General features: G+C 41.6%; 1 protein-coding gene across 6 annotated transcripts in view; it reads left to right on the forward strand.

Moving 5' to 3' along the window:
• Ryr2 (ryanodine receptor 2) overlaps nt 1–21,685 on the forward strand; it is a 568,461-nt gene that overhangs the window by 540,570 nt on the left and 6,206 nt on the right. For all 6 annotated transcript variants that reach the window (XM_085831287.1, XM_085831288.1, XM_085831289.1 and 3 more), the window contains 5 exons: nt 3,655–3,788; nt 9,105–9,165; nt 12,704–12,850; nt 14,351–14,485; nt 20,510–20,666. In XM_085831287.1, coding sequence (XP_085687413.1) covers nt 3,655–3,788; nt 9,105–9,165; nt 12,704–12,850; nt 14,351–14,485; nt 20,510–20,666 — 634 coding nt within the window. The remainder of the gene's footprint in view (nt 1–3,654; nt 3,789–9,104; nt 9,166–12,703; nt 12,851–14,350; nt 14,486–20,509; nt 20,667–21,685) is intronic.

Consider the following 21,685-nt stretch of genomic DNA (forward strand, 5'->3'; position numbering starts at 1 on the left):
AATACAGCTTGAGGTCAGGGATGGCAATTCCCCCAGAAGTTCTTTTATTGTTGAAAATAGTTTTTGCTATCCTGGGTTTTTGTTATTCCAAATGAATTTTCAAATTGCTCTTTCTAACTCTATGAAGAATTGATTTGGAAATTTGATGGGGATTGCATTGAATCTGTAGATTGCTTTCTGTAAGATGGCCATTTTTAATATATTAACCCTGCCAACCCATGAGCATGGGGGATCTTTCCATCTTCTGAGATCTTCTTCAACTTCTTTCTTCAGAGACTTGAAGTTCTTATACAGATCTTTCACTTGCTTGGTTAGAGTCACACCAAGGTATTTTAAATTATTTGTGACTATTATGAAGGGTATAGTTTCCCTAATTTCTTTCTCAGCCTGTTTATCCTTTGAGTATAGGAAGGCTACTGATTTGTTTGAGTTAATTTTATATCCAGTCACTTTGTTGAAGTTGTTTATCAGGTTTAGAACTTCTCTGGCGTAATTTTTGGGGTCACAAGTATATGATCATATCATCTGCAAATAGTGATATTTTGACTTCTTCCTTTCCCATTTGAGATCCCTTTGATCCTTTTGTTGTCTAATTTCTCTAGTTAGAACTTCTAGTACTATATTGAATAGATAGGGAGAGAGTAGGCAGCCTTGTCTAGTCCCTGATTTTAGTGGGATTGCTTCAAGTTTCTCTCCATTTAGTTTGATGTTGGCTACTGGTTTGCTGTATATTGCTTTTACTATGTTTGGTTGGGGTCTTGAATTCCTGATCTTTCCAAGACTTTTATCATGAAGAGATGTTGAATTTTCTGAAATGCTTTCTTAGCATCTAATAAAATAATCATATGGTTGTTTTTCTTTGAGTTTGTTTATGTAGTAATTACGTTGATGGATTTCTGAATATCATCCCTAAATCCCTTTCATGAAGCCTACTTGATCGTGGTGAATGATCATTTTGATGTATTCTTGGATTCACTTGGCAAGATTTTATTGGGTATTTTTGCATCAATGTTCATAAAGGAGATTGGTCTGAAGTTTTCTTTCTTTGTTGGGTCTTTGTGTGGTTTAGATATCAGAGTAATTGTGGCTTCATAGAATGAATTGGTTAGTGTTCCTCTGTTTCTATTTTGTGGAATAGTTTGAAGAGTATTGATATTAGGTCTTCCTTAATGGTATTGTAGAATTCTCGACTAAACCCATCTGGTCCTGAGCTTTTTTTGGTCGGGAGACTATTAATGACTGCTTCTATTTCTTTTGGGGTTATGGGACTGTTTAGAAGGTTTGCCTGATCCTGATCCTTTGGCACCTAGTTTGTGTCTAGAAAATTGTCCATTTCATCCAGATTTTCCAATTTTGTTGAGTATAGGTTTTTGTAGTAGGATCTGATGATTTTCTGAATTTCCACAGTTTCCATTGTTATGTCTTCCTTTTCATTTATTATTTTATTAATTTGGATACTGTCTCTTTGCCCTCTGGTTAGTCTGGCTAATGGTTTCTCTAGCTTGTTGATTTTCTCAAAGAACCACCTCCTGGTTTGGCTGATTCTTTGTATAGTTCTTTTTGTTTCTATTTGGTTGCTTTCAGCGCTGAGTTTGATTATTTCCTGCTGTCTACTCCTCTTGGGTGTATTTGCTTCTCTTTTTTTCTAGAGCTTTTAGGTGTGCTGTCAAGCTGCTAGTGTAAGCTCTCTTCAGTTTCATTTTAGAGGCACTTAGAGCTATGAGTTTTCCTCTTAGGTCTGCTTTCATTGTGTCCCATAAGTTTTGGTATGATGTGTCTTCCTTTTCATTGAATTCTAAAAAGTCTTTAATTTCTTTCTCTATTTCTTCCTTGACCAAGTTATCATTGAGCAGAGCATTGTTCAGCTTCCATGTGTATGGGTGTTTTCCTTTGTTTTTGTTAAAATGTAAGACCAGCCATGGTCCATGGTGATCTGATAGTGTGCATGGGATTATTTCAATCTTCTTGTATCTGTTGAGGCCTGTTTTGTGACCAATTATATGATCAATTTTTGAGAAGGTATCATGAGGTTCTGAGAAGAAGGTATGGTCTTTTGCTTTAGGGTGAAAGGTTCTATAAATATCTGTTAGATCCATTTGGTTCATAACTTCTGTTAGTTTTATTGTGTCTCTGATTAGTTTCCTTTTCCATGATCTGTCCATTGATGAGAATGGGGTATTGAAGTGTCCCACTATTATTGTGTGGGGTGCGATGTATGCTTTGAGCTCCAGTAGTTTCTTTTATGAATGTGGTTGCCCTTGTACTTGGAGCATAGATATTCAGAATTGAGAGTTCATCTTGGTAGATTTTTTTTTCCTTTGACCAGTATGAAATTTCCTTCCTTATCCTTTTTGATAACTTTTGGTTGAAAGTTGATTTTATTCAGTATTAGAATGGCTACTCCACCTGATTTCTTGGGACCATTTTCTTGGAAAATTATTTTCTAGTCCTTTACTCTGAGGAAGTGTTTGTCTTTGACACTGAGCTGTGTTTCCTGTATGCAGTAAAATGCTGGGTCCTGTTTATGTATCCAGTCTGTTAATCTATGTCTTTTTATTGGGGAATTGAGTCCATTGATATTAAGAGATATTAGGAAACGTGATTGTTAAGTCCTGTTATTTTTTGTTGTTAGAGGTGGAATTATGTTTTTGTGGGTATCTTCTTTTGGGTTTGTTGAAAGATTACAGTCTTGCTTTGGCTAATTTTTTAGTACCATTACACATGAGTACTTGAATTTAGGCCTGGAAGTAGCACATCACAGAGTTTTACATGCTGGGATTTATGCTGAGCTGCAAGCCATGCCCACGTATCAAGCTTTCTTTTATCTTTCATTTATACCTGCGTGCATGCGTGTGTGTGTTTGTGTGTGTGTGTGTGTGTGTGTTTGGGTACACAGGTGTGTGGATGGGTTTAGAAGCTAAGGTCAGCTTTGCCTATTGTTTCTCAGGAACAGTGCATCCTATTTTGAGACATGGTCTCTCGACATACACAAAACTGGTTAAATCAAAGAAAGCATTAATTAAAGACAAATGGTGGTTAAAATGACAAAGAACACAGACAGAACACAGAACTAAGCCAATCTGGTGTGCACCATGGTCCTGAGACTCAGCAGTTAGGCTCAGCTCACTGGCCAGGGAGTCTCATAGGTCCACTCCTTCCAGTCTTCCTAGTGATGAGATTATAAGCACATGCTACTACACTTAGCTTTGTATATAGCTGTTCATCACCTGACCTATCTCCTCCGTTTCTTAACCTGTACAATGGGATGAAAATATTAACACACAACTGGTACATCATGACAGACACCTTATATGAGGACAGAACTGAGAGACCATGAAAGTCACAAGAATTCTGACAAAATTCCTGGTAAAAGAATGGTGGTCACTTCCTCCTACCACTCTCCCCGATCATCTTGTTCTTGTACATCACAGCAGTCTTTCCTGTGCCTCCCTTACTAAGAGGGGCATCTCACTCCTCAGAGATGAGTTATTCAAAGTGCTATAGATTTATTTAGAACTTCAGCAGCATGATTCCAGAAGATGGGCTATCTGTAAAATCTAGAAAGTATATAGCAAGAAGACTACTCTTGCATACTTGAATAGGTGGTACTACTTAACAGTTAAGATCAATGACATACTTCTTCCTCAATCACAGGTAATGGATAAATATGGAGAGTTTTATGGGAGAGACAGAATCAGTGAGTTACTGGGCATGGATAAGGCTGCACTAGATTTCAGCGATGCAAGAGAGAAGAAGAAGCCCAAGAAAGACAGCTCCTTGTCTGCTGTGTGAGTGACACTTCTGCCTTACATGGAATGGGGACAAGGGAACACATTTTGGACTGACTATCTCATCAATTTGCCTTCCCTTCCTTAGGAAAACAGCAAATAACAAAATAAGTTGTCATTTATCCTTCTGGGTTTTTTAGGGTTTCTATTGCAGTGATGAAACACCATGACTAAAAGGCAAGTTGAGAAGGAAAGGGTTATTTGGCTTACACTTCCATATCATAGCCCATCATCAAAGGAAGTCAGGAGCAGAACCAAAAACAGCATAGGAACCTGGAGGCAGGAGGCAGAAGCTAATGTAGAGGCCATGGAGGAATGCTTCTTACTGGTTTACTCCTCATGACTTACTCAGCCTTCTTTCTTATAGAAATCAGGACCACCAGCCCAGGGATTGTACCACCGACCATGCACTAGGCTCAACTACATCTATCCCTAATTATAAAAATACCCTTCAGCCAGATACTATGGAGGCATTTTCTCATTTGAGGTTCCCTCCTTTCAGATGATTCTAACTTGGGTCAAGTTGACATAGAACTAGCCAGGACCTGGGTGTTTGGAGCTTTGGAATGGAGGGATATTTTCCTAATGTATTATTGTCATTGTTGTTGTTATTAACTTCTCCTTAAGACAGAGTCATGCCATGTAACCCAGGCTGACTTAATTCATTATATAATAGCTAAGAAAGGCCTGGAACTGACTGGTAGCTCCCTGGGTCTTCATCTCACTATCTTCCTACTCTAGCTTCTGGAGCGCTCCAGGTGTAGCTCCTATCAACATTTAAAGATTCCTTCCTTGTTATTTACATGCAGCAAGAGAAGAACAGTAAGAAAATCTACTATTCCTTATTTAAATTGCCCTTTCTAACCTCAAATCCTCCTTAAAGTGGAACACAAACAAAGGCACAATATAGAACCATGTTTTTGCAGGAATCCTTTTTTGGAGGGGAGTTCTGTTCCATATTTAATGGAAGAGCATCAGTGTGCCAAAACACCATGTTATCCTCTTATCTGAAGATTTATTGCACTCTTGTGAAACAATGCTGTTAACTAAGATGAACAAGTTGGATTGAGGTCCCTTGAGACCGAGACAGTTCGTCCCAGTCCTATCTCAGGCACCTGTGTCCATGATATGGAGAGCCAGTGTATGCATGTGCTCCTGCCTACTTAGCAGACATGACCAGCTAGATTTCTGCAAGCAAGTCCAGCACACTTGCTTCACCTAGATGATATTTTACTTCCCAGGCACTTCCTTGTTTTAGAGAAGTGCTGTGGTCACTTTTTCTTGGGAAATTAGCTTTTCTTGGTTTTGTTTTTGCTTGTTTGCACTGCAGCAACAGGAATCAAACTCAGGGCCTCATGTTTAACTTGTGAGGCAAATGCTCCCCCACTGAGCTATATCCCCAGCCCAGCATGGCTGACCTGTGTACTTGTTTAAAATTGGTGATTAGCTAGTGAGATGGCTCAGCAGGTACAGATATTTACTGCCAAGCCTGAGGATCTGAGTTCCATCTCCAAATTCCACAATGAGAAGAGATAATTTCCTGCACAAGTTGTTCTCTGGTGTATACACACATACACACATACACAACATACATGTGCACACATAAGTATAACAAATTTTTGGCAAAATGTCTCATCATTTTATATAATAAATATTTTCAAGAGTGACTGTCAGCAAAGGGCCGAAAAGTCTATGTTATTATCATTGTTAAGTATGGATAATGAAATCTGAATGAAGACCCAGTAGGGAATATACAAGATCAAGAAAAAGATTTCCATGTTTTGTGTCTTGACATTCAAAAGTGGAGACTTAAAAGCTTAGCAGGAGTCTGTGTGCATGCCATCATGATTGTCCCACCCAGGCTCAAAACCATAGCGGCGATTCACTCGCCAATAAATGTTTCATCGTGGCAAGATCCATTTGTAAATAGTTCACCAATATTTACAGCCTTTATCCATCCATGCAACTTGGTAAGTGCACATTAAAATAAGTGGTTCATCTCCTCCCTGTGGTTAGAAAGGCTGAGTGCTTCCATGTTTGTGGGATTTTTAGGGGTGGGTAGGGTAGACAAGCTTATATCTTAGAATCCTCAAGCAATCTCTCATCTACCCACTGCCCACCTCTCTCTCTCTCTCATTAATAGGGTTTTCTTGATTCAAGGCCTGTTTCCAGGGGAGCCAGAGCCTTGATTAGCTGCCCTAGTCAGCCAGGGCCACCCCTGAGGGTGGGGTCCACTCCACCTAGCATGGATACTACCTGTTTATAGACAAGTATTGGGCACTTCCAAAAAGAACTATTTATTAGTGACAGTGGTGATGAAGCTGACACTCAAGTGTATGGTTGATGGGAAATAACATAAATGAAAAGCTTCGAGCAAGAATCTACAATGTAAAATTCAGACGTCCTGAATTTTGAAAATTTGTTTTGGTTTAGATAATTTTCTATGGAAAGTCAATGCCACTCTCATGCAGATTTTCAAGTTCCTTCTGGTTTCTAACGCCTTTCTTACTTAGGAAAAATTAATGTTGAAGCCTATGCAGATATTGATGGTCCGCTTATGGAAGGGTCATGTGTTAGTAAAACTAATAACAGCACAAAGACAGTTTTGCCTGAAGAAGGAAAAGACTATAGCCTGGCCTCTCAGTGCTTGGCCTTAGCATGTGGGAACCTGAAGCGAGGTTAGCCGAGTGTGGGCAGAAAAGCAACATTCTACCCCAGAGAAAGAGAAAGGCGAGGTTAGCCGAGTGTGGGCAGAAAAGCAACATTCTACCCCAGAAAGAGAGAAAGACAAGAGAGCAGGAAAGCCTGCACTAGAGGAGAGGAAGCTTCATCCTTCCAGGAAAAACAAAACAAAGAAAGGAGCAACAAGAACAGACTCTTCCCTCACCTGCTGTGTGTAGCAAACTGCTCGTCCTCATACCTCAAATTTCAGATTGGCCTATTTAAAGGCAATCATTAAAAAAAAGTAATTAGACCGAAATCTTACATCTAGAGAGGCCCCTTTGAGAACTGCTCCCTATAACACTACATTGTGCCTGCTCATCTCCTCACCTGCCAGCTAACCTGGTGCTGGGGCCTTATGTCTAAGGTTGACGAAGTGATGTCTAACCCCAAATCAGTGCCAAGTTCTGGGGGTGGGGGGAGCGAATGGGAGAAGGAGGCTTTTATAACATGTGCACGTCTAATATTTCAAAGCTCATGCCTGTTCAAAGCTAAAGTTTACCAGGGTGGTGGCTCCCTAGTAAAAGCTCCTGGTACAAGCCTGAGGATGGGAGTTCGGATCTCAAGTACCCACATAGAGCTACATGGATGAGCAGATCTGTAAAACTCCAAAGTTTCAAAGCTCAGATTGATTCACTTGACACAGATTGGCTGAGAGACATTTAATTTATGGGGAAGTGCCTGGGGAAGGGGAGGTCACACATCTGGGGTAGAGACAGGTTCTAAGGCAGGTGCAGCATTAGCAGCAGCTAAGAGACACTCTGAAAGTGATTAGGAGGAGGATCTAGAGTCCTTTGGGAAGCAGGACAAGACTGAATCCTGTCTGAAGGAAAATGGAGAGAGCTGGCAAAGGAAGCAAGGTCAGGCCTGCATCTCAGCGGGAGGGAATTCACAGGGCCAGCAAGGTCCTGGGGATGAGCCCAAAGAGAAATCAAGAAAAGGAGGAACAGTGCTCTTGTTTATAAATTTTCAGCTGTTAAATAAATGCATGTATGCATAAGGTTTTATTTGAATCAGAAACCCTTCTACTGAAATGCAATAAAGAGTGGACACAGAGCTAGGGAGATGGTTCCCTGGTAAAAGCACTTGAGGCACAAGCAAGAGGACCACTGTTCAGTGTCCAGATCTCAAGCACACACCTAGAGCCAGGCATGGATGAGCACATCTGTAATCCCAGTGTTGGGAGGTGAGACATGTGGGTTCCAGGGGCTTGCTGGCTTACCTGTCTAGCCACAATAGCAAGGTTCACTAAAATACCCTGTCTCAGAGTAAGATGGGGAGTAATAGAGGCAGACCACCAGTCAGTCTCTGGCCTCTATACCAACAGGCATGAAAAGAATACCCCCATGCACATGTGAGCACACACATATATTATACACATACAAAAGCACATGCACACACACACACTTACTTATACATATGACCACACATTCTTATTCTCTTACTCTTTGTCCACCCTTCCCCCTACCCCTTCCCCTCCCCTTTCCCTTGTCCCTCTCTTCCCACCTCTCCTCAGCCCTGTTCCCTGCCCCCCCTCTGGTTTTCTCTCTCTCCCTCTCTCCCAATCTTCCTCCCTCTCTTTACACAAACACATAGGAAAAATGTTTTATAAGCAGCTGGCAAAACAGTTCAGTGGTTAGGAGTACTTGTGGTTCTTGTAGAGGACACAGATCGGTTCCCAGCACTCACATGAGGTGATCCACGTCTGCCTTTAACTTCAGTTCCAGGGAATCTGAAGCCTCTTCACACGTCTCTGAGCACTGCAGTATATGGTGCACAGACATATACGCAGGCAAAATGTCCATGCACATAAAATCAAAGCAAATCTTTTTAAATTGTATTTTAAATGTACAGTAAAATTTACTAAGTCAACTTTTATAACACATGTTAGTGAACCTTGTAAAGTTCCCAGGAATAAGAGACATCAATAAGGTAAATTTAGGTTATAGTACAGAAAAAAAAAAAGGCTGTATTTAAAGAACAAAATGGGATGTTAAGATTGCTCAGTGGGTGAGGCATCTGACTACCTGAGGAAGTGGAAGAAGAGAACTTAGGAAGAATATTCTCTGACTTCCACACACACACACACACACACACACACACCATATATAAACACTACACACATACACAGATACCACATACACATACCATACACACACAGACCACACACATATACACACTATACACACACACACCACATACCCATATAAACCATACACACACACACACACCATACACATACATACATACACACTATACACATACCAAACACACACACCATGATAATGAACCATTTATGCATATACCACATACCACATATATATACAACATATCTACATATCACAATTAATGATGATAGTTTCATCATTTCATTGATACATTACTGAAGAAGAGATGGTGCCACTTTGTTTTCTTTCCCATGACCTTTCTAGAGCACCACAGAGTGCTGGGGTGTGTCTCCACAGCAGGTCTCAGCTCTGCACTGTCCTTGTGAGCAGGTATGTAGCCTTGCCTGCATCAGGTGTGGGCCCACAGGCTCCACAAGCACACATCTTCTATTAATGTGAATACCCACACTCTCTCCTGTCATTCCAGATTGAATTCTATTGACGTGAAGTACCAGATGTGGAAACTTGGAGTCGTGTTCACAGACAATGTAAGCCTCCTTCGCTCTCATTGCCCAAGTCTGTGGAGTTCTTGCTGATAAAGGGAGGTTAATTCAGGAAGTTATGCAGATAACAATGTAGTTAATGACAATGGTGTGTGAGAGAGACCCAGGCACAGACACTTTTACCACCCTATCTTATACATTAATATAAGAAAATCTTACAAGTTTATATTGATTTCCATCTATGTTTCAGTGGGACCATAGACTTCAGAGGTTTATAGATATTTAAAACACACCTAAATAAAAATATAAAAAATAGTTTTACCAGGAAAAGGATGAGTGGGAGAAGGAAGGAGGGAGCAGGTAATGGAGAGCTGAGAGGGATAGTTGGAGAAACAACAGAAACAAGGTATTTCTGGGAATGTCATAATAAAATATATGTCTTTATATATGTGGTAGAAACTAATACATTTTTTAAAATAGTTGTGCTTGCTTTTTCTCTCAAATTAAGTGCATTAAACCATTATGTTCTTTTTCTTGATTTATCTTCATCAAAAGCCTTTAGACAGTAAACATATGGCCCAGGTCTATACTTCAATGTGATTGAATATAGTCAACCATTACCAAAAGTTGTCTATGTACCTCACTGTTTAATTTTCACATTGGCTCTTATAGTGAACGTTTCATTTTCCCAGTCTTTAAGTCTGTGACAGCAAGCCAACTCTTTTCCCTCCATCCCCACCCTTCTGCCCAGCCATCCAAGGGACTCTTTATATCTTCGAACTTATTTCATAAGTAGCTTTCAGAGCCATAGACTGTTCACCGACTGGTGGAAAACTTCTCAGTGAGTAGGAGTCACCAACTCCTGCCTCAGTGGGCCATCTCCCACTCAGCCCATCCTGACTGGGGGCTGGGGTGGGGGGTCTCTCTCCATACCACAGTCCTTGTATAATCCTCTTTTGTCCAATTGAGTCTGACCTTCATCTTTCCATTTCTGTGGAATTCATTGTCATCCAGAGAAGTTGGATGTGAGTGAATCCTGAAGGCAGCCTGGAGAAGTCCCTTTAAGCATCTTTAGAGACCTGTTAGGCACACGGTCCCCTGCAACTTTATGGCTTCTGTACGGCCAGTCACTTCTCACATGTTGCTGGGTGGCCAGTCACTTCTCACATGTTGCTGGGCCTTCCGCAGTTTGATTAGTCTCTAAAGCAACACGGGTAATCAGATGAAATATGGGATCCCCAGGGGCATTTCTTATCATACAAAAAAGTAACTTTTAGTATAAAAATGCTCCAGAAGCTAGAAAGAACCCAGATGCCCCTCAACAGAGGAACGGATACAGAAAATGTGGTACATTTACACAATGGAGTACTACTCAGCTATTAAAACAATGAATTCATGAAATTCTTAGGCAAATAGATGCATCTGGAGGATATCATCCTGAGTGATGTAACCCAATCACAAAAGAACACATATGATATGCACTCAATGATAAGTGGTTAATTAGCCCAGAAACTTAGAATACCAAAGACACAATTTGCAAACCATATGAAACTCAAGAATAAGTAAGACCCAAGTGTGGATACTTTGTTCCTTCTTAGAATGGGGGAACAAAATACCCATGGAAGAAGTACAGAGACAAAGTTCAGAGCTAAGACGGAAGGAAAGACCATCCAGAGACTGCCCCACCCAGGGATCCATCCCATATACAACCACCAAACCCAGACACTATTGCATATGCCAGCAAGATTTTGCTTACAGGACCCTGACATAGTTCTCTCTGTGAGTCAATGCCAATGCCTGGCAAATACAGAAGTGGATGCTCACAGTTATCTATTGGATGGAACACAAGGCCCCTAATAAAGGAGCTAGAGAAAATACCCAAGGAGCTAAAGGGGTCTGCAACCCTATAGGAGGAACAACGATATGAACTAACCAGTATCCCCCCAGAGCTGTGTCTCTAGTTGCATATGTAGCAGAGGATGGCCTAGTCGGCTATCAATGGGAAGAGAGCCCCTTGGTCTTGTGCAAATCATATGCCCCAGTACAGGGGACTGCCAGGTCCAGGAAGCAGGAGTGGGTGGTTTGGGGAGCAGGGTGGGGAGGCTTTGGGGGTAGCACTTGAAATGTAAATGAAGAAAATATCTAATAAAAAAAACTTTAAGGAAACAAACAAACAAACAAAATGTTCACAGCACCTATGCTACGCATTGCCCATCTCTCTGTCACTCAAGATTAACAAGGTTCTCCCATGTCAACCAACACCACAGCCATGACTAGTTTATCAGTAGTTTACAACTCCTTCCTCTTGTGTTTCCCATGTGTCTCCTTTTCCCTCAGGATTTGCATCTCTTGCTAGACAATGAGATGACTCCTTACTGTCCTATGGCAAGTGTGTCACTTCTAAACTCTTCCTGCTAAATCTTGGCTTTCACAGATATCATTTTTCTTTTCCTAGCTTCAGTCCCCTGTTGCTCAGGAACTCTTTCATGACCCCAGCCTCCTCCTTTTTCTTCCTCTAAGATTAGAGTCAGAACAACAGGACTAATCCTCTCCTATGAGTGACCGCCATCCAGAAACAGCATCTGTACAAGAAACTATAAAGCAAAGCAACCATCGGGCTTTTATCCTGCATCTTCATTGCCCCTACCAAAGATGGGCACATACACAGTAAAGAAAACAAATAATTCAGGACACTGGAGAGATGGCTCAGCAGCGGTTTAGAATACCTGCAGAAGACCAGGTTTAGTTCCCAGCACTCACAGCTGTCTCTAACTCCAGTGCCAGAGTAGCTGATTCCCTCTTCTGACCTCTAAGATCATTGCATTGCCCATATCTACACATAGATACACACACACACACACACACACACAGATAATTAAAAATCATTTCTTCAATTATGATTCAGACTTCCCCAAGCAGTACCAAATATGTAGTTAAGTTCACAAGTATCAGTGACATCAAAGAATACCTCAGTTGCTCTTGGGATTTACTTCAGTCCATGCAATGTGCAATGTTACCTTAATAAAGCTACTTGGGAACTATCCTGCGATAGATTCTAACTAATAGGTCTTAACAATGCCAATGTATAGATAAATGAAGACCAGAGGAAAAGAGAAAAGGAAGGAGTCACTGTTTGTGGGTTCTTAGGTTGACTGTAGACATGGATTCTCCAAACAGAGGCAGTCTTGTCCCTGAGTGATATTCAATGCCTTCTTCTCTCATCATGGATCATCAGGTCACAGGACAGCCTCCATAGTCCAAAATTTATATGGTACAATATAGCAAGCGCCAAGCTGAAGCCGAGCCCTTGCTGTCAGGATATAGGATGATCGTTTCCATTGTTTGTGAAAGGATGAATTAGAAGAGTTGGTGTCAAGGAAAAAAATTGCACTGAGCCTTTCATAGCAAACTAAATAAAGGGCAAATGTGCAAAGGTTGAATCCAGCCAGTTAGAACTAAAGGATTACAGCTTAGACAGAGGAGGTGCATGCAGGGGGTTGTATGGAGCGAGATGACAGTGGCTCGTGCTGGGTTTTGTGTATTCTGTTGTCTGACATGCCTTCTCCCTGTTTGCTCCTAACAGTCCTTCCTCTACCTAGCCTGGTACATGACCATGTCTGTTCTTGGACATTATAACAACTTTTTTTTTGCTGCTCACCTCCTTGACATCGCGATGGGATTCAAGACCTTGAGAACTATCCTGTCCTCAGTTACCCATAATGGCAAACAGGTAAAAGATCCTATTTCCCTTAGAGAAGCAAAACTGATGAGAAAGACGTCTGAAAACAATGCAGCCCTTCAGTGACACTGTGTGGCTTTAAAGATTGTCATGCTGGATTGTCTATGTCTTTTATAAACTATGAGTAGTTCCAGGACCCTATAACTCAGGTTCAGGGGTTGTCTGGATGGTTTAGTTGCATGATCTTGGGTGAGTGAATATTTGCAGGACCAAATTCTTTTCTGGTACAGTACAACTAATAACAATAGCTTGTCAGATTTTTTTTGTGAAGGTTGAGAACAAATCAACCAGCCAGCTCAGACCCATCGACATTGAACACTACATTCGTTCTTGTTTTGCTTATGCGACAGTGCTTGCTCCACCTGATGCTATGCTGTGCCAAAAATTGTTGCAGAATCCAAGTGCATTACTTGCATTTACAAGAAGGTGTTGGCAGTTTTAATACATTTTAATTTAACAAGACATCCTCATGACTTTTTTTAATTGAACTAGGTTTAAATGATACTTTATACTTGACAAGGGCATGCTGACATAGGGGATAGCTGGTCTGGGTCCAGATAGCCCACTGACATTCTGATGGAAGCAACTGCTCAGGCTGGACCTCTGTTACCGTGACCATGCAGATGTATATATTTACTCATTTGTCAGCTGCTTCATGTGTCCAATTGGTGGTAACAATTCTGTGCTAATTATCTAGATCCACAGTCTTTCTAGTCCAGTACATTTAATAATCAGTGCCCCTCCAACCTGGACTCACAGCAACCTTTACTATTACCACAATCCCTTGTTTTCAAAAGTCCAGCATGAAGCACCAACACACGTCACCTACAGGTCTGAATAAAGCTGTGATGCACATGGCAACTCAAAGGCACAAAGCCAGAACCCCTGTGTGCTCTGCTCATTTGCCCCTCAGTGGATTATGACAGAGCTCCTAGCACAGTTAACTAGAGAGGTGGCACAGAAGGTAGGAGCTGGTTCAGTTCCTGGCACTCATATTAGGTACACAACTGACTAACTCCAGTTCCATGGGATCCCACACTCTTTTCTGACTACTTCAGGCACTACACCACCTGGTGTCATATACATACAAGCAGACACACACTTCCCCATAAATTAAAAAAATGATTTATAATGCAGGAGAGCATATACTATTTTCTGAACATTAAAGCTGCTTTCTAATACATATCAATTTGATTTGAGTGTGAAACTAAATTGGAATTCATCTTTACTTGGTTTGTGTTGTGTGCTTGTTAGCCAATTAAGTCGTCAGGCTTAGCATAAAATGCTTTGTCAGACTGATAAAGACAATGTGCAAATAAACTTTGCTTGTGAGCTAAGAAGGTGAGGAATAATGAGAGCATGGATCATATTGGCTTATAGTCAGTAAGTCCGGGTGTGTCCATAGAGTACTCCCCTCCCACCCAGTTGTCAGTTACACCAGTCATACATCCTGTATCCCCCAATATCTGCTAAATGTCATCTTGCTTTCAGCTCGTGTTAACTGTTGGCTTATTGGCTGTTGTTGTATACCTGTACACTGTCGTGGCATTCAATTTCTTCCGAAAATTCTACAATAAAAGTGAGGATGGTGACACACCGGACATGAAATGTGATGACATGCTGACGGTAAGCTCCTGAGCTGGCAGGAAACCACCCCATGCCCACCATCCATGGGCACTGTGCATTGCCTTATCCCCAGCGCAGGAGAGGAGGAGGTGCCTGGCACAATGGAAGGCTGAGTGGCTTTCAGCAGAGCAGAAAGGACTGTTTTTGTAGATTTCCCGCCCATGTTTGTTTGACTTAGTAATTAGTAGACTTCCTGAGAGACGTAGTTAGAATTGGGGCAAATGTTAGCCTGTGAGTCACACATTCCAGGGTAGCAGGTGAATGTTCCGAGGCCTTTGCTCTGCTTGCCGCACTGACTTTCCCTGATGTTACGGCGCAGATCTAAAGATGTATCTTAACAGAGCTGATACTTGGCTTTTATATTGAGTATGTTGTCTTAGAGGTCACCTTTTGGTCTCGGACAGTCAACAGATGCTCCAGATTTCATACCGTTGGTCGTCACTGTTGTACAGCTTGCCTCTCTGATGGGTGTCTCTGGAATAAAATATCCCATCAAAAGCAATGCAGGGCAGGACAGGTTTATTCGGGTTTATTCTGGTTTACAATTCTGGAGGGAGAGAGTCCATCATGTCAGCAAAGTCATGCAGCAGGCAGAGAAGTCCTGAAGGCAGGAGCAGGAGCCCAACTGGTCACACTTCATCCATACTCAAGAAACAAAGCAGCAAGCAGAGTTAGACAATATGACTTCACAACCCCTCTCAAGTGACATCTTTCTTCCAGCAAGGTGCTGCCTACTGAAGGTTCCATAACGTCTGCAACTGTGCTACCCACTGGAGACTAGGTGTTCAGACAATGACTCTATCAGGGAATACTTCATATGCAAATCACAAAAATTACTTTCCATGAGCACTTAGGTTTGGGAGGGGAAAATTAAGCCAAAGGAACTATTGCTATCTGGAGAGAGCAAGAACTTTTCGTGAGCCCTTCACATGTTGGAATACCTACAAGGGCAGGGTTGTGTGTGAGTGTCAAGGGGACTGATAGGATGAGATTTCTCTAGAATTTTCTCTAAAAAAAGGAATTTCCTGGATGATTCTCTGGTGAATAGTAAATTAGGTATTTTTGCACCTCCTTGGGAATAGAATAGAGTACCTTGAAGTACATACAAATACTTAAAGAAATTAAGCTATGATAATGTTGCTTTTTACGATCATAAAATACAAAAAAAAAAAAAACACATCCAATAAGTCTTACTGACCATGTATAAGTCTCTGAGAGCAAAGTGGTAAAAATGAATGCCAATCTTTCTCTTCAAGACAGTAACAAGACAGGTTTGAGTCCTTAAAATAATAAATTTTAATGGCAAACAGGACTTTCTGAATAGTATATAAAACATAGAAACTTGTGAACATCAAAAATTATTATTTTTGAAAATAACAAAAATATATCAAGTCTTATAGGCAAACAATAAGCTGGCCAAAATGTATTAGCTATGCTAAGGAAGGGATGCTGTCCTGATGGATAAAGTTCTCATCACACCTTTAAAAAGACATAAGCCAAGGCCTGCAGTATGCTCAGTGGGGAAGGCACCTGCCTCCAAGCCTGACAGCCAATCTGAATTCTGTCACCAGGTCCTGCATGCTGGAAGGTGAGATGCCTGAAAGGTGTCCTCTGGCTTCCAATCCATGCCATGGCACCCCACTCCCACACAATAAACAAATAAAAAGTAATCTTAAAACATGATAAAAATAAGACAGTAGACAAAGGGTCAACTGTGTGGCTAGACAGTGAATAGTAACTTTAATTCATTCAGTTCACAGGTTTAAGAAGATGCCCGACTATTTCTGTAAAGAAAGAAATTTAGGCCAGAAGAGCAAAAAAAACCCAAATTTAATTGTTAAAACATATTAAAGCTTTTAATAAGTCCAGTCAGTGGATCTATGGAGAAATAAGCCCATTCCTCATACTAGGAATTGGAATTTTTACAATTTTAAAGAGATTGTACATATGTATCAAAGTCTGTTTGTTATGTTAGTTGCTCATATCATGAGGCACCGTGTGACTGATCATCTGTAGTCACAGCTCCTGAGATGACTCAGTTTTCACTCAATATCCATATGCATTTCTAGTGTTTTCCTTAATTTTTCTTAGGACTACCACAGCCTTGCCTGGCTGGGCTTGTCTAGCACTATGGGATGTGAATACAGAAGGCAGAGAAATTCATCTCCATTTTACTTTTGCCTTGCCATTGCCAAAGTGCTTCAGGGCAACTTTAAGGCACGCATTGTGTGTCATGGCTCACAGTTTCAGAGGTTAGACTGTGGTGGTGGTGGACTGAATGTATGGTGGAGCAGACCAGTTTGCTTCTTGGTGGTCAGGAAGCAGAGAGGAGTAGGTTCTAAAGGGCAAGATGGCTTGGAGCACCTGTCACCAGGACCTGATTCCTCCATCACGGCCCCACCTCTTCCTCCCTCTACATCTCAGCACTGTTTAGATTCACTCCTGAGATCCATCCATTCCTTCTATCAGGGCTCTCATGGCCTACTTGCCTCCAGAAGCATCCTCATGGGCACTCACTAAACGCTTAGGTGCTTCTTTATCAAATCAAGTTGACAAGCATGCTTAGCATCACAGTCTCATTTTAGGATAAGTAAGTGGGCTCTTGACTTAGCTAGAGCCTGTACATCATCAGTTTGAGGGACTTCTGAGAGCCATGAGCAAGACCACTGGTGGCTCTGGATGGTGTAGGCATTCTCTGTATATAGCCATGAGGTTTGTATCTTGTCTTTAACTGTGAAGAGCTTGGGTGTTCTGTGAGGAAGGATGTCTGGTGCCTCCTTTCAGGAGGAGAAAACTGAATCTTTGCTGCTCAGGCTTATCTCTGTGGGCAGAGAACAGTTATCAGCAGGAACTTCAACCTTTGGGTTCTGTCACTTCCAGCAGGTGGCACTGCAGCCAAAGTTTTACAAACTCTAGGACTCACCCAGGGATGTCTTTCTTCTTTCCTCCCAGATCATGATGTTTCTCATTCTAAGAATCTAATTATACTAGCCGTGTCCTCATAGGATTTGAACTACGTCTTTGAGAATGTAGGAGGAGAGAGTGTGAGGAAAAAAAAGTCTATAGCTGGGGGCAAAATGGTGGTAGCTGAGGAGCCTGGGTGCATAGGCCTGACCTAGGAAGCTCAGCAGGACCAGAGGACCCTCAGCCCCAGCCCCTTTCAGATAATGAAGATAAGAGGCAGCTTGGGGGAGGTTAGCTGCTTATGCACTTACTGGACATCACCTCAGTTAATTAGTATCCAACTTCACCTTTCCAGCAAGGTCTCTAGCTCCTGCTTCCTGGTTCCCTGGTACCACCTCTCCCTCTGCCACACTTCCTTTAAGCCCTCTCATACCCCACCTCTGTCTCCTGATCTTTCCCCAGGTTTTTTTTTTCTCTCATTTTTTTTTTCAGATTCCCTGAAAGAAGTGTAGTTTTCTGTCTCCAAACCACCTTCTTCCACTTTAGTCCTAATTAGGCTCAATCTATGATAAGAAATGTGGAGAAAAAGGGTTCTGATTTTCAGGAAAAGGATGATAATTTGACTGCTGAGCCCCAGACAACAGTGGGTGTTCACACACCTTACCAGTGTGGCCACCATGAGCTCTGCTTGGAAGTCTGAGGCTAAGAGAGCCCCTCCGACCTCCCAAAGATACCCTGTCACAGTAACATTAACCAGCCAGGACACCTGCGACCATCATCGTTGTTCCCCGTGGCCTCAGGTCTATGTATGAAGACTCACATTCAGAGCAGAGCATGGGACACCATTTTCTCCTTGGTAAAAATAAACAGTATATGTGGTATATAAAGAGTTTAGACAGAAAACAGAAGTATACACTGAAAATAAATTATACTTTCTTCAAAAAGGCACTGTGGACAATTTTTGCCACCAAGTTTTAAGGAATCAATGTAGTGTCCCAAAGGTAGATATCTGGTTCTATTTTTTTCAAGTGACTGTCTCTAAAACATCTAGACACAGACTCAGTAGATGGCACTATCAATCTAGACACGAGAGCTTCCAGAAGACAGCGTGTGCAGATAGACCTAAACCAGTCTAGGTGCTACAGCCTTAAACCAACTCTTTCTAGAGGACTCTCTTGGCCTCACTACCACAAAGAGCCTTTTCTAGGGTCCAGAATAGGGCTGGTGGGTCTAGATAGGTTTTTATAGTAGGGGGGTTCAGGGCAGATGTCATCATGGGTTTGACATTTGGCTTATTGTATGTTAGGCTGAGAAAGTACCTCTATGAGCATGGTATTTCATGATTGATTATCAACCTGGCAGGATCACATGGGGATGGGACTGTGGGCACATGAACCAAGTGCTGAGATGTGGACAAAGTGCCAGGCTTTTCTCCTTCACTGCAGAGGGAGCAGCTAAACAGTCTGGAAGGGGTAAGGGGCAGGTGTTAAATAAGTTAGGGTGTGTAGAACAGGCTAAGGAAGACCTTCAGACTTCTGTCCTGGAAGGATGTGGTTTTGATGGGAAAGGCTACCACCTGGCTCAGAGGATGTACAGCAAACACTTACAGATGGGGAGGTTTATAGAGGGGTAGGATTGCAGGAGGTGCCAGGGTATGAATGTAGAAGTCATTTATTATTATTATTATTATTATTATTATTATTATTATTATACTATATATAAAGATACTATTAGCAGCTAGTCAGTAGATGTTAAGAATTCTTATTGTAACTTGCTATGCTGTGTTTGGTTAATGTCCCTGATAGGCCTGCTCTTTTCTGAGGGAGGTGTGCGGGGAGATTTATTAAAGGAGAGAGGTAGTAGGGTAGAGGTTGGGGGAAGGGGAGGGAGGGGAAAGCAAACCAGTGGGGATGTAATATATGAGAAAAGAATAAAAGAGAAGAAAATTCAAGGAGAAATAAGATATGTATATATATATATGTGTATGTATATATATATATATATATATATGTATATATATATGTGTATATATATATATATACACTTCCTGCTCTTGTTTACACAAGTGCCGAGTTGCCAAAACATTATATATTTTAGGCCTTAATTCATTCTGCATATTCTTCACTTAATTGATAAGTATATTTTATTTTAAATCTCTAATTGTATATAGAGTTTGAATTTTAAGTAAAAATATATTTAGCCAGGCGTGGTGGCACACGCCTTTAATCCCAGCAACTTGGGGGCAGAGACAGGTGGATTTCTGAGTTCGAGGCCAGCCTGGTCTACAAAGTGAGTTCCAGGACAGCCAGGGCTATACAGAGAAACCCTGTCTCGAAAAAAACAAAAAATATATTTAAGTAAATTATGAGTGACATGACTATACATTATTATAGAAAAAAAGGAAGTCTCCTAAAATCTAAAATGTACAGGATGGCCCTGATCATAAGGGATTACAGAGTTCTCAAAAGCTCAAATGCCTGTGCTGCTGAAGCCAAGCTCTGTTTCAAAGATAGCAAAACTCTTTTGGTGCATCCTGCCTCACATCTGTAGGAGTTGTGGGTGGCCTTTTTGTTTTAATGAATGAGTTTCTCGTTCCTCTTCATCTCTCCACACCATCTTTCTTCATTTGCTTAGACACTAAGTAGGAAAGATTTCTGCATCCCACTGTATTAGCGTTAAGTGAAGAAGTCAGTAAGTCCTCCTTCATCTAGCTCAGTTTCTAAGATTCCATCTTTTACTCCACTGGGCTTTTAATTTCTTGTTCCATGTCTGTGCCATTGTGGGAATCACCAGACAATATAGTTTTATATAGCTCATATTACGATAACGTGATAGTAATGCTATATCTCCTCATGTGCTTCAGGGCTAAGGTGCTAATGAAGCACTTCTCTGTCTTTCCCAAGCGGCACAGAAGGTCCAAACAGAGTGAACAGTGTGGAGCTTTGCTTAAGAGAGTGCAGGAGCCACAGTCAGAGCACACGAAGGAGGATTAAAACAGACAGATGACACAGAGCACAGATACTTCTCATTCAGAATGAGAATTTAGAGAGAAAGACTCGTGTTAGTGGAGTGCCAGGGAGGGTGGCAAGCCTTAGAATTGTCTCTGTTCCTACCTTCCAGTGTTACATGTTCCACATGTATGTGGGCGTTCGTGCTGGAGGGGGCATTGGTGATGAAATTGAAGACCCAGCAGGAGACGAGTATGAGATCTACCGCATCATCTTTGACATCACATTCTTCTTCTTCGTGATTGTCATCCTTCTGGCTATCATACAAGGTAAGGCACATCCAGCTGTGGCTCTTGGGTACCTTGAGCCATCTGCTGCTGAAGCCAACAATGCAAGGTGGGCTAACAGTATGACATGTTTTCTGCCAAGGCCAAATGGAACCTTTTCTTCTCGTATTCCTTCCTTGTGAAATCTCTAGAGGAAAAATAGAGAAGTATGTGCTGATGTCAACAAGCTCACCTCGCAGCTTTCGCCATACAGGGAATAAGAGTTTCCTTTTGGACTGAATTTGAGGAATCACGTCCTGGGTACAAAGATTTATGCCCCTCCCAATCTCCTGTTCTAAAATTCGAGCCGTTTTATAAAGCGTTATAGTTTTACAGAACAAAAAACGGAGTCATGGATCAAGGCAAGTTAAAAAAAATTGGTGAGGATATCAGAGATGCAGGTACAGTAAGATGGAAAAGGCTTTCCTATAGGCCTCGGATGTTTTCAGATAACATTCTTAGCTTTGGGGTTAGTGAAAGCTAGGGTTCTGCTAAGTGAATGGGTTCTAAAAAGGTTTTTAATCTATTAATCATGGAATGTTAGCTATTCAAAAGCAGTCAAGGTATGGGCTATTCAGGGGTCTAAAAGTAGCCCAAGCTAAGGTAATTAGCTGTGTGTTGTGTGTGTGTATGGGGGGGGGTGCATGCACGCCTGCATATGTGAAGGACAGAAGTTCAGGAGTCATCTACTCTGGTTTTTGGGGGTGGGGGAGGGTCTTTCACTGTTGCCTAGGGCTCTTCTATTATGCAGGCTAATCACTGAGCCACAAAGACCTGTGTCCACCTTTTTGTGAGAAAACTCCAAGTGCTGGGATTACAGGCTCGCTCTACCATCTCTACCTTTTTAAATTCTAGGAATCAAACTCATGCCCTCACGTTTGCATGGCATACACTTAACAGATTGAGCCACTTTCTTGGCCTGCTTGATCTCTGCAGGGTTTGACTCCTTGTCCTGCAGCCCCACCAGCTTTGAAAGCTTAGAGGAGCTGTGAGCCATTCAGGCTGAGGCTATTCAATTCTCT

This window comes from Mus caroli, unplaced genomic scaffold, assembly GCF_978045245.1.
Source record: "Mus caroli unplaced genomic scaffold, Mus_caroli_1 scaffold_15, whole genome shotgun sequence".
Lineage (NCBI taxonomy): Eukaryota > Metazoa > Chordata > Mammalia > Rodentia > Muridae > Mus > Mus caroli.